Source organism: Varanus komodoensis, unplaced genomic scaffold (genome assembly GCF_004798865.1).
Source record: "Varanus komodoensis strain SLA01 unplaced genomic scaffold, ASM479886v1 scaffold14_1, whole genome shotgun sequence".
NCBI lineage: Eukaryota > Metazoa > Chordata > Lepidosauria > Squamata > Varanidae > Varanus > Varanus komodoensis.
This window is the reverse complement of record NW_025335438.1, coordinates 18591082-18611486: the sequence shown is the minus strand read 5'-3', so window position 1 is coordinate 18611486 and position 20405 is coordinate 18591082. Positions and strand designations below refer to the sequence as shown.

At 41.6% G+C, this 20405-nt stretch overlaps 1 protein-coding gene across 2 annotated transcripts in view; it reads right to left on the bottom strand.

Moving 5' to 3' along the window:
- Nucleotides 1-254: 254 nt before the first annotated feature.
- The window catches only part of ST18 (ST18 C2H2C-type zinc finger transcription factor), a 149716-nt gene continuing 129565 nt past the window's right edge, over nucleotides 255-20405 (bottom strand). For both annotated transcript variants that reach the window (XM_044424131.1, XM_044424132.1), the window contains 7 exons: nucleotides 17108-17170; nucleotides 16827-16907; nucleotides 9525-9746; nucleotides 8667-8755; nucleotides 3972-4075; nucleotides 1055-1198; nucleotides 255-395 (listed from right to left, as the gene is read on the bottom strand). In XM_044424131.1, coding sequence (XP_044280066.1) covers nucleotides 255-395; nucleotides 1055-1198; nucleotides 3972-4075; nucleotides 8667-8755; nucleotides 9525-9746; nucleotides 16827-16907; nucleotides 17108-17170 — 844 coding nt within the window. The remainder of the gene's footprint in view (nucleotides 396-1054; nucleotides 1199-3971; nucleotides 4076-8666; nucleotides 8756-9524; nucleotides 9747-16826; nucleotides 16908-17107; nucleotides 17171-20405) is intronic.

Here is a 20405-nt window from a genome sequence, read left to right as displayed (position 1 = left end):
CAACAGTGATGACAACAAAAAGGATTTATACAGAAATAAATAAATATATTCTATGATCTGAGTCATTGCTGTTAATACAATAGTCTGTTATGGTTTCTGTCCTTTTTATGTCAGCTGGAAAAAAAATAGTGCAATGTTGTAATTGTAAATGCAGTGTGGCAACGAAAACTCCTAAGCAGTCCAGGTGCTCTTTGTGGATCCATCTGGAGTTTGCTGCTGCTAAATAACACCTGTTGCCCAGCAGCATCTCTCTCCTACACATGGATACCTTTCACTGCCTGTTTGATACTTTCCAGCAAAGCCTTGCAGTCTGGGGAATAATCCCGTTCCAGATTGCTGTACATATCCGTGAGTGTATTTACATATGCTTCAAAATTCTGCTCACTGATTGGACCCTGAATGAAAACAAAACACATTACGTGAAAATATGGGAGTCAAAAGTATCTGGCAAAGTGTCTCATATCACAACCCATCTAAGAGAGAAAACATGCAACTCATGTTCACTGGAGGCCTGGACGTGGTGGAGAAATGTTCTGGGGAATGTCTTTTCAAGCAAGGAAAAATGCTTTCTTCAGAAGAGAAGAGTCTTCAAGTCACCATGGGGATCTTTCTTCTGTTAGGAGCCATGTGCCACAGAGTGATGGGAGGTCCTTTCCCTCGCTCCCCTTTATCAACCTGCTGCTATATGCTCACTCTTAGTACCTCCCTGCCCTCCCCTCTCTCCTGCCCCTGTCTTTTCCTCCTCAGTCTGCCAGTTGTCAAGGGAAGCAAAGACTGCTTTTCTCAGTCCTATAAGTAAAGAGATTAGAAAAGTGTTGCAAAAGCTGAACATTCCCTTCTCTAAAAGTATTGCTCTTCTCTGCTTAAAGGTCTGACTATCTGTCCAGAATAACTTTTGGCATGCACACTTTCATTATTTGATAGAGTGACTGATGGATTGGCAGAATCATTGTACATTTGAAACTGATGTCTGACAGACCTGCAATATTCCACTGTGTAGAATTCTTTGGGCTTCCAGAGAAACCGCCAAATTCTCAGCCAGAGACATACATACCATTTGTGGAAGCTGAATGTCGGCAAGACTGGAGATAAGAGCTTGGCTCAGGCCAGCCAACTCCTTCAATAGGTTCTCGTTGTTCTGCTCTATGAGTTTGTTCTCTTCTTCTATTGTTTTCAGATTGCTTTCCATAGATGTTATCTAAAATTGCAAAACAAAATGATACATGTCAGTGGGAACTGTAGAATTTTTGAGCTAAAACTAGGAATTAGAGGGTTAGCAGTGCATGAACTCACCAAGATTCTCTGAGTGCCTTCTTAATGTTCAGACTGCCTCATACCTATTTTTCATTGCAATCTGTTTTTCTTCACATTTGAACAGGAAAAGTCTGGATTTTGGAATGTACTTTTTGAACAAGTGCACCAGAATGCAAAATTTCCTTCCACAGACAAAAATGTGAAAATTTTTGTTTTCTAAAGTATACATTCTGCCCAGCTGGGAATGTATGAGGCTTTTCAAAGACTGTATTCCTATTTGGGCTTGCAAATTCAGATTAAAAATACTTCAAAATGGAATGCCCATACATTCCTACCTAAAACACAACTACCTACAATTTATTTCTTAGAAGAGACAGTGCATGACAGTAGTACTGTGCAGAACTAAATTTCAAGTACTTTTAGCTACATGGACATCAGTGTCACAAGGCATTCCTAATTGGGGCAAACCACATTATTTCCAAACCAGTGGCTTCTTGTTTTAAACAAGAAAACATGTTTAAATGAAGCTCTAGAGACAGTGACCCTGCTAGATGAAAAGAGCATTGTTTGTGGGAAGTGAGTTCACAAATGGTCCAAATGGATGAAAGACTTCTTTAGGTCTCAAGCTGACAAAATGGGAGGAGGGGCAGTTACTTGTTAAAAATAAAAGTCTTGCCCTCAGGCAGGGAGAAATGAAGCAAGCAGGTCCTTGTTTACATTGCTGTCTTTTCCTTATAGCAACCCTGCTGACTCACTACAATAGCAGCAACCCTGGCATTAGCTCCAGAGCTCTTTTGCCGGGTGAAGTTATATTGTAGAATGGCTGAGATTAGAAACTGGGCAGAATGGAACAGCTAAAAATAAAAACAGAGTAGAAAATGATGGGGCACACTTGGCAACAGGTCGTTATAATGTAGGCCTTGTATAAAATGCTTTTCTCAGTTTTTAAATAATCTTTCAAGAAAAGTTGAATGCAAATACAAGATTTGGTGCTGAAACATTTGAGGATATCACCCATCTACTGATTGCTTTGCTGACAAAATAAAGACAAAGTTACACTGTCTTGATTATGGCATGTTTGACGGGAGGACACTCTGTGTCATTCTGTTGATGTAACTTGCCAATAACAAACATACAGAAAATAAAATCCAACCTATAGGATTGAGCTGGTAGTAAATAATTGGGTTTTTAAAAACCAGAAAACTGTATCAAAAAGCTTTGAACCAATGCCAGTTCAACTGGTTCCTTTGACATACATTTAGCAAATTGAACTAAAATAAAATTTAAAAAATCACACATGTTTTTTTTGCATGCTGTACAAATATGTGAAAATGCTTCCAGAAGTCAAAAAGCAGCTGAACTGAAATGATTGCTTGCAGGAGAAGGGGGGTGGGGTGTCAAGAATGAAAATGGAATTCTTTCAAAAGAATTCAAAGCTTTATCCCGAAATACATCTTCATCAGAATATCTGTAAATAGTCAGACACAACAACTTAATGACATATTAAGCTTACTACTTAGATTTTAAAGGAAACAAATGAATTAACTGAAATTTAACAAATGAAGTTTCTGTTATTTTTAAAAATCAAACAATAGATTTGTCAACTGGAAAAAGTTTCCATGGAAATATATAGTGGTGGAAAATACACTGAAAAAATTTACCTTCACATCACTTATAAATATCAATGGAAACCTGACATTAGCTGTGCAATCCTGGGTATGTCTACTCATTTCCATTTATTTCAGTAGGGCTGATTACCAGGTAAGTGGGCATAGAATTGCAGCTTTACTTGAACTGCCTCATGTATCTTAATTGAGCAAATTTCTAGTTTTCTGTATTTGGGCTGGCTCTGCATACGTGCTTCATGGGCCAAAATCCCAGCTCACCAAAATCCAAGTAGCCGAATTCTGCACGAGTTGATGTTTTTGAACCATCTTTAAAGTACCAAGTAAAGTGCATTATAGTAGCCCAGTTTGGATGTCACCAAAACATAAACAAAAGATACTTCAGAAAAAAACCCAATCCCATCTAAGAACTGATATATTCCTTTTCCTACTCATAGTACCCCTTGTCTTGTCTCACCTTTTCCAGGTTGACCACATACATGGGTGCAAGTTCATATTGCTGTACAAACAAGGATATTCAGCAACAATGTCAAAAGAAAGAGACAATGCTCCAGAGGTCTGAGGAGACAATAGTGGTAGAACACCAAGTAGTGAAGCAGAGGTTCATTTTTGGTATCTCTAGGCATTTAAGCAACAGGAATGGGAAAGACTTCTGTTGAGATCTCGAAGAGCTACAGCTTGCCAGAGAAAGCAGTACTGGAGTAGACAGACCAGTATTCAGGAAGGTTCTGCATAAGACGGCATCATCTTGTTGACCGGTAGAGTTCATTTTTTTGAAAAGAAATGGTTTATATTATATGGGTCAAGAGCAATGCAAAGCCTCTTAGAAATTGCTTAGCCTTCACTGAGCACAACAATAACCAGCACATTTTCCATGATTCTTACATAAGTCTGCTCAGCTTGCACACTGCTAAAATGGGTGCAATTATGGGGAGTGCAATTATGGGGAGCATGGCATGGAGTACAAGCACAGTTCTCTATGTACAAACTATAGCAGTAGTCACCATTCTTGGAAATACACTACAATGTCAGAATAGGAGGTATTTATTCTTAGGACTCTGTCATATGTTTTCTTTCTTTTTTCTCTTTTACCTGAGTTTGAAGTTTCATCATGTCAGCTTCAATTTTAAGGTTGGATTCATTCAGTTCTTTTATTTCTTCATCCAAATGTCTGATTTCCTCCTCATTCTCTAAACCTACACAAGAAATGCAATGAACCAAATCATGTGCAAAATAGTACCTGCCTGAAGAGATTGGGAAATACTAACCTTTATAACTAACCTTACAGATTATAAGACATGTATCTTAGGCTAAACTGGTAAAATATCCATATCTCCCTCTGAATGCTTACATTTTACTTCTACACTTACCAGTATCAGTATTAAAGCTTTCTTAAGTCCTATCAGAAGCAGAAGGCAGCCATGGCCTTCTCTTTGGCACTGAGATAGCTCCAAGTGGCCCAGGGATATTTACATGTGGCATCACTGGATTGTTTGACTTTCTGCTGTGCTGTTTGCTTCTTTGCCTCGATCCAGAGTGGATTTTAGAGCCAGTTGTGAAATGGCTACTCATTTTGAATGTTTCCCTGTAGATTATAGTTGCTCTTAACTGAGAGTTTGAAAGCTAAACTGCACACTGTGTTAAATATGTGTTCTGCGGAATGAATGAATGAATGAATGAATACACACACACACACACACACACACACACACACACACACACACATATACGGGTTTAACAGGTCCGCATATAAGAAGGAGGGACAGACGGTTGACACCTGTCCCCCCTTCTGGTTATTCCCCCAGCCGGAAGGTTCCGGGTATGCTTATCAACAGCCCCTCGGGCCTGACGGTGCTGTTACTTAATGCCAGGTTGGTCCATAATAAAACATGCCTTATCCACGATTTAATTGTGGATGAGGGGGCCGACCTGGCTTGCATCACAGAGACCTGGGCGGGAGGGCGGGGACGTATCCCTCTCTCAATTGTGCCCGCCCGGGTTTCTGGTTCAGCATCGGCCATGCCCAGGGGGGAGGGGAGGGGGATCGCTTTAATTCATCGAGCTTGCGGAGCTTCCTGTCCTCTCAAGACCAGGTCTAGAGTGCCTTTACTAGGCGTTGGGCAACCAAGACAGATTAGGGATTCTGCTGGTGTACCGTGCACCCTTCTGCCCAACAGACTCCCTGCCTGAGCCGACGGAGATTGTCTCAGACCTGGTGTTGAAGACTCCCAGGATGCTGGTCTTGGGGGACTTCAATCTCCATGCCGAGACTGATCTGACCGGGGCGGCTCATGACTTCATGGCCTTCATGATGGCCATGGGGCTGTCTCAACATGTCATTGGCCCGACCCATGAACGTGGACACATGCTGGACCTGGTTTTCTCGACAGGGCAGGAAGAGAGTGATCTGAGGCTGAGGAATTTGTGTCTGACTCCCCTGTCATGGTCAGACCACTTCCTTGTGAGGTTCGAGCTCGATGGCGGCCTTTCCCTCTGTAAGGGTGTGGACCCTATTGTGTGGGTCCACCCTCGGAGCCAGATGGATCCGGATGGATTCCTGAAAGCTCTGGGGGAGTTTCCAGTTGATAAAGCTGACGCTCCTGTTGATGCTCTGGTCAAACTGTGGAATGGGGAAAAGACCAGAGCTATTGACACAATAGCTCCTAAGCGTCCTCTCCCGCCAGGCAGAGCCCGTTCATCCCCTTGGTACATACCTGAATTACAGGTGATGAAGTGGGTTGGGAGATGACAAGAGCGTAGGTGGAGAAAATCTTGGGATGAATCTGACCAAACACACTTAAGAGCCCATTATTGGGCCTATGCTGTGGCAGTGAGGGTGGCGAAGAAGAAATTCTTCTCCACTTCCATTGCCTCCTCACAGTGCCATCCAGCGGAACTTTTTCGGGTGGTACAGGGGCTGGTACAGCCAGGCCCCAAGAAAGATCCTGTACCACCCTCAATAACCCACTGTGACAACTTTGCCCAGCACTTGAAGGAGAAAGTCTCTCAAATTCGTCACGAGCTGGACTTCACTAGTGACTCAGATTCCTTAGGGGAGGTGCCAATGTTACCGTCTGGTCAAACATTGTTGGATGAGTTCCAGTTATTGTGGCCTGATGACATGGACAAGATGCTTGGACAAGTACGTACCACCACCTGTGTGCTGGACCCCTGCCCATCGTGGCTACTATCCAAAGCCAAACACGGGATTGGTTCCTGGATCCAGGAGGTCATCAACGCCTCTTTGAAGGACGGCCGGGTGCCTGCCCCTCCATCAGCTGCATCCCTACCTGGAGGATGACTGCCTAGCGATAGTGATGCATGCATTGGTTACTTCCTGGTTGGATTTCTGTAACACGCTCTACGTGGGGCTGCCCTTGAAGACAGTCCGGATACTTCAGATGGTGCAAAATAGAGCAGCCAGGTTGCTGACGAGAACTGGGCATTATTCTCATACAACCCCAGTCCTCTACCAGCTTCACTGGCTTCCCATCGAAGTCCGGGCTCAATTCAAGATGTTGGTAATTACTTATAAAGCCCTTAACAGCTTGGGACCCGGATACCTGAAGGAACACCTGTGGCCATATTTGCCCTCCCGCCCCTTGAAATCGGCAGCAGAGGCTCTCCTCCAGGAGCCTTCCATAAGAGATATCAGGAAGCAGAGTACCCGGAGGAGGACTTTCTCTGTGGTGATGCCCCATCTGTGGAATACGCTCCTCAGAGAAGTCCGCCCGGTGCCGTCATTATTTGTTTTTCAGCGCCAGGCCAAGACCTTTATATTCAAACAGTATTTTAATAATCTTTAATATTTATAGTTTTAATTATGCAGCCAGTGTGTTTCCAAGTTTTAATTGTAATTGTAATTCTATTTGTTTTATTTATTTGTTGTTGTGAGCCATCCCGAGGCAATATAGCAATGGGGATGGCATATAAAAACTTTAAATTTATTTATTTATTTATTTATATTTAGGTAAGCATGCTTGCTCTTATTTGGATCTGGACCCACCCAGGCAGGTAGGGGAAGTTTAAACTTTCCCATCCTCCCATCCAACCTATTTCTCCTCTAACACACATTTACACATGCACACGCGCGCGCGCACACACACACACACACACACACACGGAAAGGGAGAGGGGGAGACAGAAAGACTAAAGAGGGAAAGCTCATTTTCTGCTGGTGGAGTTTTCCTTTCTTTTTTAGCTCCACATGGGGGAGGAATTTAGTAAGGGAGTTGACTGAATGGAAAGATGTAAATCTCCCTGCTTGCATGTGTTGGCCTAGATCAGGGTCAGCAGACTTACTTTGAGGTTAAAAAAATGTTAGGATCATCTGTTCCATAGCAGGTAGTTTAGCCATGAGATATAGCTATCTTTGGTAGCAAGTACAGCAAATTAAAGGTCTAAACAAGGCTGAAGAGCCACAGCAGCCAGTGAAATACTGTGTCAATCCTGATGGGAGGGAAGTCCTTGCCATTATCTGTAACCACTGGTGTGGGGATGTCAAGGAAGACATTAAAGATCCATTCCTTTCTTTTGCTGATTAGCAGATAGCTCTTGATAGAAGGGTGGAGCACCATCTTCAGTGTATGCATAAGCTTTACCTCCATGACAGCTGCTATTGGTTACAGGTACATTTAGATGTTCTCCTTCCTCTTACCCTGTTCTCTACAATTTCACTGGCTATTGCTAATAAAGAAAATGTCTCTCAGTGTTGCTAGGAAAGAATGAGGTATGTCTGTAAATAATAAAGTCAGGCCAGGGAGTATCTATTGTGCTAATTTTATGAAGAATCAGAAATACAAAGATGGATTGTGTCTACACCCATGGACAGAGGAGGCATTCAAGCAGAGTGGGGCAGCTGTCTGCCAAGGTTGCAACAGTTACACCCTGCACTGTAGAGCGGATGCTTTGGACTAGATGACTTCTAAGGTGCCTTTCAGTTTTAAAATTCTGTGACTTAATTTCATTTGTCCCTTTGCAGTAAGCATTTCTCAACATATGATAAATTAAATTAATTAATGTTAATTAGAGGTAAGAAATAAAGAGAAGTAGGTGGGGTGAGGAAGGAATTAATCCAGTGCTGGTGTATGTTGAAGAACAAGCCTGAGCACCATCCATTTGTGAAAGGAAAGGCACAGAATAATTGTAGAGGAAAGTAATGTTTAAAGCCCATGTTTTAAATCAATTAAACCTGTACTATATTTTGATCAGAGAAGGGCTGTCTTTCCTTACAGAAAGTTCTAGTTTGAATGCTCAGCATCTCTGGTTAAATGTTATCTTCTAGGTGGAAAATTGGACTCTGTATGGGCATGAAAGCTGGGCAGTGAAGAAAACTGACAGGAAGAAAATTGATGTGTATGAAACATGGTGCTGGAGAAGAGCTTTGCAAATGCTCTGACCTGATAGAAAGATAAGCAAGTGGGTCCCAGATCAAATCAAGCCAGAGCTTTTCCTAGAAGCAAAAAGGGCAATGCTGAGGCTGCTGTATTTACTGCACATATGAGAAAAGTGAAGAAGACAATAATGCTAAGCTAAGTTGAAGGGAGAAGAAGAAGAAAATGTCAAACAAGAGATGGATGGGCCCTGAGTTTACAAAAGCTGGGCTGGGCTGTCAAGAACAAGACATTCTGTGATTCTCACAGAATCACCATAAGTCCGAAACTACTTAACTGCATATTACAATAGACAAAGCATAAGACAACAGAGTAGAGGAGACAGCCCTGGGCAAAGATAAATCTATGGCCTGATTCAGTATAATAGCATTAATTAGTCACACCTCCTCCTTACCTCCACTTGCTTTCAACTTGACGGTCACGAGCTCTTCAGATATTTTCCCCTTTTTTAAGGCTTGTGCATTCAGAGGACATCCAGACAAACTGAAAAGAGTAGGAAAGGGGACCTATATGAAAGTTGAGACATATTTTGATTGCTGCATCTCAGCTTCAAAGATCTCATTAGTACAATTTCTTGTGCTGCTGCACCCTATGATAATGTTTACTACAGTGTTCCCAGGGGCATCTGAGTGCCACCAGTGGCTTAACTGTTCACTGAATAGCTGAAATGTCTCTGTTGTAAGAGAATGGTTTCCAGCCCCCTTCCTGCCATTGCCTCCTTCTTGAATTTTGCATAGTGGGTATGCTTTGATGGTGGCTGCAACTTGAGCAGAAGCAGTGGCACAACGCAAAGCCACAGTACAAAATCCAGGGTCATTTCTTGTTGGAGGAACATTAACTGTCTTTTCGAACCAGAACCTGGTACATACTCAATAACAGCACAACATTTGCTGACAGCAAAGGTAATGAAAATAATAATTCAGTAATAAGATGTTAAATCCTGCCCTTTAAAAGGATTTGAAGCCTAAACATAAGATTTTTAAGCCTAAAGAGTAATATTTGTGCATTTTCTATATTCTAGCTAGATATATAAAGGACTGGGCAGCAACTATAAAACCAAAGAGATCTTGAAAGATCCTGGACATCTGTTATCCAGGGGAAATATTATGATTAATTCAGGAGTCAAGCAAAATCCAACCCCCTTTCCCTCTCAGTTTACTAGTTTCAGTTATTGCATTCATAAAACTGTATTACATATTACAGATATTAGCTAAGAAAAAATAGAGAAAGGCATAAAGAGACAAAGTGATACCTTCTGTGGGTGACAAAAACGTTATTAACATGACCCAGTCCGTTGCAGCCTGGCAAAGGACAGTGTGGCAGCTCTTGCTTGTTCAGCTTCCAGGGCAGCGAAGACCCATTGAGAGGACTCTCCTTCTGTCTCTTGGCAGCCAGAGGGCAACCCGAAGCAGTGCGGTGAGAAGTGTATTTACCTGATATATGGCCTTGGCCATCACAGCCTAGCACTGGACATCTATAGAAGCACAGTGAAACTGATGTTATTTTGTTTTACTTTTACCAAGTACAGCAGGGGAAGGCGCCCTTGCAGCATTTCTAACAGTTCAAGGGGGAAAAAGATCTTATGAATACAGCACATGCTTTGTAGGAGTGCTAAGGGCACAATCCTATCTATGTTTTGACAGAAAAAAGTCCTACAATTCCCAGCAAGCTCCAGCTGGGTATACAGCATTAGCATCACTTGTGAAAATGTTGTGAATTTTTATATTTAAGTAGAAAAGTGGGAAATACGCACAAACCTGGGAGTTAGGCACATACAAAATTTAGTGTGTATCTGCCTGAGACTTTTAACCTACCATGTCACCAAGGCTTCTGCTTCTGAATTCTTTGTGAGATTAAGATCAGCTCCTTTAAGCATGTTCTCCTCCTAGCATTTATTTCTCTGCCTTCTATACCACTACTACTAGCATTATTATTACACTGCATTTATACCCCACCTTTCTTTCTCTTGCAAAGGAACCCAAGGCATCTTACAAGGTTCTTTTCTTCTCCATTTTATCCTCACAACAACAACCCAATAAGTAGCCTACCTGAAAAGTTCATGGCTATTCCAAAGCCTTCAGGGCTTCAGGGCTGACTGGGGAATAGAATCCAGATCTCCTGAGACCCAGTTCAGCACTCAAACCACTATGCCACACTGGCTGGACACATATTACATGTTCCATTACACAATCACAAGATGATGCTGTGTTACAGTAGAATTTCAAAACTACTTGAACTTTCCATTCTAGTTCATTCTGCCATTTCCAGATAATGCTACACGTTCCTCACTCTGAAAGAAAAGCTGTGCAAATGCTTGGAAAACTTAAGAGAGGCCCTACAGCATGACACTATCATAGAAAGCACCTACAAACTACAATGAGAAGGAAATCATGCATGAACAATCAATGCCTCTTGTAGAGAAAAGCTCCAGCATCTTTTGTGCCAATCTCACTTGTCTCCTTTGGTAGGCCCTACCATTGGGCAAAGTGATGTGTATACGCAAGAGGAAAGCATAAGATTGGCAACAATGCAAGCTTTATATCTTACCAATGCAGAAATCTTCATTTATCACTTATTCATTTATTCATTTTTGAGCCACACCATCTATTTGGGTGTGTGTATATGTATGTGTTGAGAGAAGTGAAACTGTTACACCATTTCACTACTTCTTAAGGACTTGAACCCTAAGGGTGCAATCCTATGCTAGTTTAACCAGAACAAGTCCTACAACTCCATGCATGTCCCAGATATGAATTAACACACACAAATGCATTTGTGGGTAACATTTTACTACCGCAAGGCATTTTTCAATGTATTCTGGGATACAAAAATGTCCGATAAAGATCTGTATCTGTGGTGTTTGAAGCAGTATGTTTTGAACACCAATTCTTAGGAAAAGTAATAGAAGAAACAAATAGCATGATGTACATGTTGCCCAATGATATACCATGATTTGGACCAGTCTACTGACACTCAGACTAACCCTGCTTCCCTAGACCAGTTTAAAATAGAAAAATCCTTGTGCAGGTTTTATACCTTCAGAGCATTTGTTTGTTCAGGGAAAAAAGGCAACATTAATAGATTTTGGGAACATTTTACATCCCAGGTATATTTCTGTTTCCAGAAAGAAAGCAGTAAGTGGTAAGAGGCTGATGTTTGGAACCCTATGCATGTCACAGCAGACAACAGCAGGGCTATGTTGTAGGTTTGCTTCTGTGGGCACTAGTGTCCCTCTTATCTCCACCATACTGGCACAAGGTACCATAACCATAACAGACTTGCTCTTAACTAAAATCCAATTGGCAAGCAACAGGGGTAGGGATTTTATAATGGTTGCTCCCATAGCTATGAAATCTGCTCCCCTGGGAAACTTGTTAGATGGGTTTTGAAGAACATTTAATTTCAGAAGGCGCTTAATAACCGATTACCTTGTTTTATGGTAGACGCCACAATTTTATACTGCTATTTTGCATTTAGAGTTTTAAGGCTTGTCTGGTTAATTTTAATTACACGAAACTGTTTTTTTAATTAGTTTTGTAAGTGCATTCATAAAGATGTTCATCTCCCCCCACCCACCCCCAAATACAGGATATAAATATTGAAAATAAAAATGAAATTAATAAAAGAAAGCAATACATTCCACAGAAACCGATCATACTTAGAATGAAAAAATGAGGAGTATTTACAGAATATTTTTTATTTATACATCTGCATGAATCATTTCTGGGAATGGGAAGCGCTCTCTGGGCATATTTTTTTCCACAAACGACATGTGTCTTTATGCTTGCCCCCTGCCTCTTTGCACCGTACTGCTTAGAACCATTTATAAGTCATGCAGAAGTCTAGAAGAGGCAATAGGCAATAGGAATCCAAGCACCAAGCCTGGAACTGATCTACACATTATGACTGCTCTTTGAACACCACTTTAAATTTCTTTAAATATCTTGGGTATGACCATGGGGCAAGCCAGTCATGCTCATCATGGAGAGTGCTCAACCATCATCCGCAGCAGGAATCTACTGCAGTGGGAAATCACTCAGCACAATAATATCTGTAAATTGTAAATTAACACCCTAAAGTAAATCCTGCTTTAGATGCATAGATACCCATGTCTACAATGAACATGTATGCCCACATGGTAAAGTTCCTGCCTGATGCAAAGGTTGTGCATATCATACATGGTCTAGATAGCATTGGAGATAGTGCTTGGGTGGAATCAGGGGCCATGCTACCTGCTGGTACCAATGACATGTAATGTAATGGGGAGTTAAAGATATAGCTCTCTTCTGACAGGCTTTCCCAGATTAGTTTTATTTATTTATTTAGAAAATTTCTATGCCGCCCCATTCGCTGAAGCCTCGGGGTGGCATAGAAGTTTTGATTAGGGTTTTAGTCTAAATGCTTGCTTTTAGTCTAAATTCAAACTGTTGTTGCTTTTAATTTCTTGCAAACTTCTCACACTTCTGGCTATGCAACCAACATCATGGAGCACTTTGTCGGGAAAGCCAATAGGAGCTGGGAAGCAAGTGGCTAGATTGAGGGGATGCAGTGGATGTGGTATACCTGGATTTCAGCAAGGCCTTTGACAAAGTGCCCCATGATATCCTGGTGGAAAAACTGAGGAGTTTTGGGATTCACCAAAACTGTCCGGTGGATTAGGGCATGGTTGACTGACCAAAAGCAGAAGGTAACCATTAGCGGGGAATCATTGGGATGGCAGCCAGTGACAAGCGGGGTCCCCCAGGGCTCTGTCCTGGGGTCGATCCTGTTTAATCTTTTCATTAATGACATGGAAGAAGGGGTGAACAGTCTGCTGATCAAATTCGCAGATGACACTAAAACTGGAGCAGTGGCCACAACTGAGGAGCAGGTACTCCAGATCCAAAAGGATCTGGACAGACTATGGAAGTGGGCAGGAGACAACAGGATGACGTTCAATGTGGATAAGTGCAAGGTCTTGCACTTGGGGCATAGGAATAGGTGTCATAAGTACAGGTTAGGTGACAAGTGGCTGGAGAGCAGCACTTGTGAAAGGGACCTCGGGGTACTGGTTGACTGCAGGCTAAACATGAGTCAGCAGTGTGATGTGGTGGTCAAGAGGGCGAACGCCAGCCTTGGTTGCATAGCCAGAAGTGTGGCTTCTAGATCAAGAGAGGTATTACTACCACTCTGTACAACTCTGGTGTGCCCGCAACTGGAGTATTGTGCTCAGTTTTGGGCCCCTCATTACAGAAAGGATATAGCCAGGTTAGAGTCAGTGCAGTGTAGGGCCACAAGGTTGGTGGCCGGTTTGCAGGGGATGGGGTATGAGGCGAGACTGAGGGAACTGGGTCTCTTCAGCCTGGAGAAGAGGAGGCTCAGAGGGGATATGTTGGCGACATACAGGTATGTGAGGGGATGTCACATGGAGGTGGTTAGAGACCTGTTCTCCCCTGCAGAGGAAGGCAGGACGCACTCCAACGGAGCAAAGCTCAGGGATTCAAGGTTCCATTTGGATGCCAGGAAGCACTTCCTGACAGTCAGGACCCCGAGGGTGTGGAATGGGCTTCCACGAGAGGTCGTTGAGGCCCCATCGGTGCGGGTGTTCAAGGATAGGCTGGACGTGCACATGGTGGGCATCTCATGAGCGGAGCTGGCTGATGCTGGAGGTCAGACTAGATGGCCCAGGAGACCCCTTCTGACTCGCTCTGTTTCTATGTTTCTATGTTTGAGTTAAGTCATTAGCAAGAATGAAAATGAAAAGGTTTCTGACTTTCCACATGCAGGGAAGAAATAGGCAGCGAGTATAGAATTAAACATGATAACTAGTCAAAGATGACTAAGTGCCAAAACAGAAGTTGTACACACCAGAGATATCTGCTGAGGGCAGTGTGTTCAGGTATTTCTTTGCAAAGGTTAGAAGGCTTTGAGCCAATGTACGAGTAGAAGACCTGGAATGCTGGTTTTTAAAGAGAATCTGGATATAGTAAACATTATGGAACCCTTTGGAGTAGGAAAAAGAGATGGTCATCTCTAGATATGTATTCTGTAGCATGAACAGGGAAGTGTTGTTGAATGATTGAAAACACATTTAATATATATTTAAGTGGAATATAGCCAAAGAAATACCAACATTCTCATATTCCACTTCCTAACAGAGTATTTCTCTAGAATGAGAAATCTGGTAAAAAGGAAGAGGAAATGGGGAGTCTAAAGGATTAAATCCCTTCAAAATGCTGAGATTACTCAAAACCACAATAATTAGAAGCACAGATAGTATGTAAGTACAAGTAAGGAAAGCTGCTATGAAGTCCAAGAAGTCATTGGCATGGTTAATGAGCAGTATCAAGGCAGCTATTAGGGAGAAAAGGGCTTCTTTCAGGAAATACATTTTGCTTAAATGAGAAAACAAAAGAGAGCACATGCTTGTGCAAAGGAGATGCCAGCAGACAATCACACACACACACAAACCTATTTTGAGGAGCAGATTTTTAACAACATCAAGGGCAATGACAAAGAATTCTTTAAATATCTCAGAAGAAAGGATCCAGCTAGAAAGGCAGTTGGACCATTGGATGATAATGGAATTAAAAGAGTACTAAAGAAGGATAAGGAGATTGCAGAGGAGTGGAATTAATTCTTTTATCTATCTTCACAGCAGAGGATAAAGAATATATCCCTGTTCCTGAAATTAGGCATCCAGGAAGGGATTCTGAGGAATTAAGGTAGATGATGTTGACAAGAGATGAAATTCACAACGTTAGTGAGAAACTGAAAGTTAACAAAGCACTGGACCCAAATGGCATTTATCCTAGAGTTTGTAAAGAGTTCAAATATGAGATTGCTGACCTTACAAAAATACATAGCATATTCCTAAGATCAGCCTCTGTACCAAAGGCCTGGAAAAGAGCCAATATAACACCAATTTTTTAAAAGGAAGCCAAGAAATTACAGGCCACTTGGCTTAGTGTCTACTCTGGGTAAACTGAAAGTGTTATTAAAGAGAGAATCATTAAGCATACAGAGGGATGAGCCTTGCTGAAAAGAATCAATATGGCTTCTGTAAAGGTAAGTCCTATCTCAGTAATCTTTTAGACTTCTTTGAGATTGTCAAAGATTGCCATGGAAAAGGGGTGATCTGATAGACATTGTTACTTGAACTTCAAAAAGACTTTTGACAAAGTCCCTCATCTCAGAATCTTGAGCAAACTGAGTAGTCATGGAATGAGAAGGGAGGTCCTCTCAAGGATCAATAACTGGTTAAAGAATAGTAAACAGACAGTGAGAATGAATAATAATAGAGGGATAGGAACAGTGGGTCCCACAGAGTTATATAGCAGGACCGATGCTTTTCAGCCTATTTATAAAGGATATCAAATTAGGAGTCAGCAATGAAGCAGCCAAGTTTGCTGATGACACCAAATTATTTTGGATAGTTAAAGCCAAAAATGTGCATGAGGAGCACTGAATGGATCTCTTTAAACTGGAGGAATGGGCATCAAACTGGTAAATATAGTTCAGTGTAAGTAGGTGGAGGCTTCCTGATATCCTGCTCCCAGGATCCTGTAGCCAATTGGTTTGCCACTGCATGAACAGAATGCTGGATTGGATGGGATGTAGGGCTGATCCAGCATGTCTCTTCCTATGTCCTTAAATCATGTTTCTTCTACTCACCAGGAAATGCATGTGTGGGACACAGATGGGTGGTAGTAGGTACACTTTTAAAAATTGAGTTCCACATTGTATATGTGTTCACTCTGTGCAAATAGGTTGGTTCATACTGAAGTGTAAACCAAGCTTAGAGCTTTGAAAGAGATTTAGTTCATTTGGTTTGGAGAGTTTCCAGGAGAACAAACCGTCAGACAGCTCAAGGAACAAACATTTCCTTTGTTCCCTAGGTTAAGGAGCTCCCCTTATTAATGAACTGTTGAGTCTCATTCTGTGGGCTAATTCATGGGCAGCACCACTTGGAGCCATACAGCTAGTGTTATAGGTAATATTTAGAGTTATTTTTAGGAGAAGATAAGGATGTTGGAAAAATCCACAACAACAAACTCCGACAAGTTCAAAATTCTAAGAATCTGACAGACTGAACAACAGACCAGCTTTTCCAAGTCATACAGGTGCCATGTACCTGCAGACTATTTTTTATTTTGTGTAATTCTATGAAAATTTAGTCATAATGTGAACATTTTGCAAAGCTAGCAAAATGCGATTTTCCCCATAGGATAAATTATGAATATACATATTTTTCAGGAATCTGCATATCTCCTGTAGTGTGTATGTGTGTGCTTTTTTAGGTGTGGATTTCAGCAAGAATAATTTTGTACAAATAATATGTATGGACATATTTGTGTAAAATCTGATTCTGTTAATGAGCAGATAATGGAATGAAATGTGCATGACAATCCACAAAATGCAGATGGAATGGATTTCACAATGTCAGTATATCTCCAAGAGAGGAACATATATGTATGCTTGTATGCTAGTGATTCTGAGACCAAACTGACTGGTTCTTGTGATGTATCAAACTGAACATGGCATAGTAAGTGAGAAATCTTTGCTACCCACTTACTTAAGTTCAGGGTCTTCTTTTTCTTCCTTAGTAGGAGTCACTTTCAAGCCACCTTTCCTGGCCCGAGGACAACCAGATAGGCTAAAACAAGTGCACAAAGCAGAGTGAGTTATTTCCCTTGCCTTTGATATAATTTTCTAGGTTTTTGTTTGTATGTGTGAGTGCGCATGTCCATGCACATGTACATGGTTGCATGCATGGATCCCCTAACCTCTGAGGAAGTATCATATGCTTCCCTTCAGGTTATGCACTCCTAAAATTCTAGAAGGTAGGAGTCTTACCTTCTGTGTGAGGCATAGTTTCCAGTCACATGACCAGAACCATCACATCCAGGAGTAGGACACCTATGAAATACAGTGCAAAGAAAAAAAAATCATGTTGAACTAATGAGACTTCATAAAATTGGCAAATTTAGGTAATCTTTACATAGGAACACTCATACTCTTGGTAAGGTTCTTCAGTGTACAAATGGAAATACTTAGCAAAATAAATACACAGTACTGTACAATAAAGTGTGGTTGCAAATAGAGACCCAGTCCCTTGCACAGACCTTATGATTTTCCTAGGCAGTTACTAGGAAATAAGTGCAAGGTGCAAGGGTTCATGCTAAAGAATGAGTGGTGTTACATAAAACATACCCAGCAGGTTCTCCTTAAGGCTTAAACAGCTGTTTGCAAAGATATTGCCAACAGTCATTATTACCTGGTTTGGAATGCAAATTGAGTGCTCTCGGAATGCTTGCATTTATACTAGACTCAGTGCCATATCTTTTATCATTGTTCTCCAACTCAGATTGCAATCTGAGCCAAAACAAAAAGTTCAGAACTCCCACCTTGGCACCATTAGGTCTCAGGTGCCCTAGGAAAATTACACTTCCAGGTTCCTTGGCACCTGGGACACTAATGCTATAGTGTTCTCTGTGCCAGTGATGGGGTGAGGATGGAAGGAGGCCTCCAGTCAGATCTCCTTCTCTGTTGTTGCTGCCACTTGGCAATACTAAGCAAGTAGGCAGGGGGCACATGGTGGGAGATGTATGGGTAGGGTGGGGTATTTGGAAGTCTTATTGCATTCCTGATGATGTTGTCTGGGGGTTTCCAGATTTCAGATCTGAGTTCATAAAACCATATATGTGATGGAAAGAAGTTGAAAAATGCAAACCAACAAACCATTCCAATGTTGGGCCAAGTATAAGTGTTAGATATTTCAAACCCAGAAAAAATTCAGTGAGATGGTCTCGTTGGTGGTAAACAACAACCAAGTATGTTAGTGGTTGTTTTTTGTTTTAACATGGAGATTTTGTCTGCAACATTCAAGGGGAAAAAGATGTGCTGAAATTGACGTCTTTGAAATCCTCCAGAAGCTGAATATTTTAAAAGGGAAAATGTTTACAAAATACTTAGACATTGCTATGAGAGAAAAGGGTAGTGTTATTATTATTATTACGTATTATATTTCTATATCACCCAACAGCCAATGCTTTCTGGGTGGTTCACATCAACAGATAAATAAAATATAATTGTTGTCCTCTCCCCCATGGACATACTTTTAAAAGAGTTACAGAAGAAGTGATGGGCTTCATTGGTAAATAAAGGCAGTGCACACCTTATAAAAATCAGTCATAAACTGAAATGGCGGTGATGGGAGTAAGTCTCTAGCTTTGCAGCAGCAATTCTACAGGCAGCATTTCATAGCTTCTTGTGGCATGGCCACCTTGTGTAAGATTGCAATAGTGGGTACTAGGATATGAATAGAGGTGAAAACATTTCCCCAGTAGCTAGATGTTGCAGCTGGAATGCAGGGAAAATGAGATTAGCTGTCTAACAGAAGCATTACCCTCAGGAAAGAAGCCTGCATTCCTCATCACAAATTAGTAAGAACTCTGTTACAAATTAGTAAGATGAATGCAGAATTCTGTCCAGCATCTTTGGAAGCCTTGACCATCCAAGCTTCTTCGCCAGCCAAAATGCTCCCAACGATAACCAGGCAAGTGCTTTGCCAGCCGTCTTCTTCAATAACAAAGCCAGATGCCCAGATTACTCAGGCCTTCTTAAGTACCTGCATATGCACCCTTTTGTCTGTGACTTGACTGTGTAATGTATAGACTCATCTGATGATTTAATGCTTGCCTCAATCATATTCAAAGGAGTACATCTAGTGGCAAAGGATAAAAAGGAAAGATTTGCAGGCTTGGTTTGGATAAACACATTTGAAAGCTTAGTCCATGTACTTTGATTTAAAAATCAGACTGGGTATTTTGTGAGACCCAGATTTCTTGCACGACTTGATATTCCAGCTGGCATAAAAACACACACATGCACACATCCACCCCCCCCCCCCCCCCAAATGTTGTGGTACATTTACTTCAGATTCTACCTAACAGTAGGATCCTTTCTCCCAGGTGATGCTCACTACACTGGATAGGAATGCTCCCAATTTTCCTTGGCTAGTAGAGCATAACCCTCTGTTGCTTCAGAAAGATTATGCTAGTGCAGCAACAGCTTCTACCAGTGAGAAGCTATGATCACACTACCTTTCACACTGGTGGGATTCCACCAGTGCAAAGGGGAAAAATAGAGATGGGTGAAAGACTATAAACCATGTTTTGTTCAGGTAAACACGAGAACCATGACTTTTGTGCATCCAGAACTTGTCCTTTCAGGACCACCCTAATCATTTGTGAATCTATGTAATTGAAGTCTGTAACTTTATTTAGGCCCTGAACTCAATCAGTAAAGTTTGCTAGGAGATGCTCTTCCAAAGTTCCTGGAGCTCTCATCTGGATGTCAGTTCTTACACCTTCGATCCGCTAATTCCCAAATGTAACTTGACTTAGTCTGCGACTCAGGCTTTGGCAGCTTTTTCTTTTTTCCTGCATACCCACTTCCAGTGAACTGTGCCAGGGTTCCAAGTGTAAATACATCCCATGTCTGAGCAAAGTCTTCACTTTTTACTCTGTTTTTGGATTTATTTTGACCTAAAAGATAGATCCCTATGTCCTTTCTGGTGTACAGAGGTAGAGCACACCAAAGGCATGCATGCTTGCTCTCACTCTCTCTCTCGCTCTCTCGCTCTCTCCCCTCTTTTTCCTTCTCTTTATTGTGTCCCCCTCTTTTTCTCTCATGTCCCCTTCTCTCATGCACTCTTTCTCTCTCGCCTTCCTCTCTTTCTTTCACTTATATCCTCTCTCACACCTCTCTGACACCAAGACATAATTTAGAACACTGGAAAACTGGAACTGTATACAGTATGTGGTTCCAACACGAGCTGGACAGGCCCTTGAGGTCCTAACAGCAGCTGCATCCAGGCTTTAGAAGCTCCTGCTTAAGGAGAGTAAGTTGACCCCTTCATTTTGTCCTTTCACTTGTAAGCAAGCATGTTTTTATTCAGACAACTTTTGGCAAATAAGCCTGGCTGCTACTGAAAGGTTCATGGAATGCACTTTATTTCTTTTATTGTATTTCTGCTTTTTGTTTGTTTGTTTTTATTTTAAGACTCAATGAAGATGTTGGTTTTGATCTGGATTTAGTGTTAACTGTCTTGAGTGTCATTTCTGACAGACAGGTGAGATAGAAGATAAGT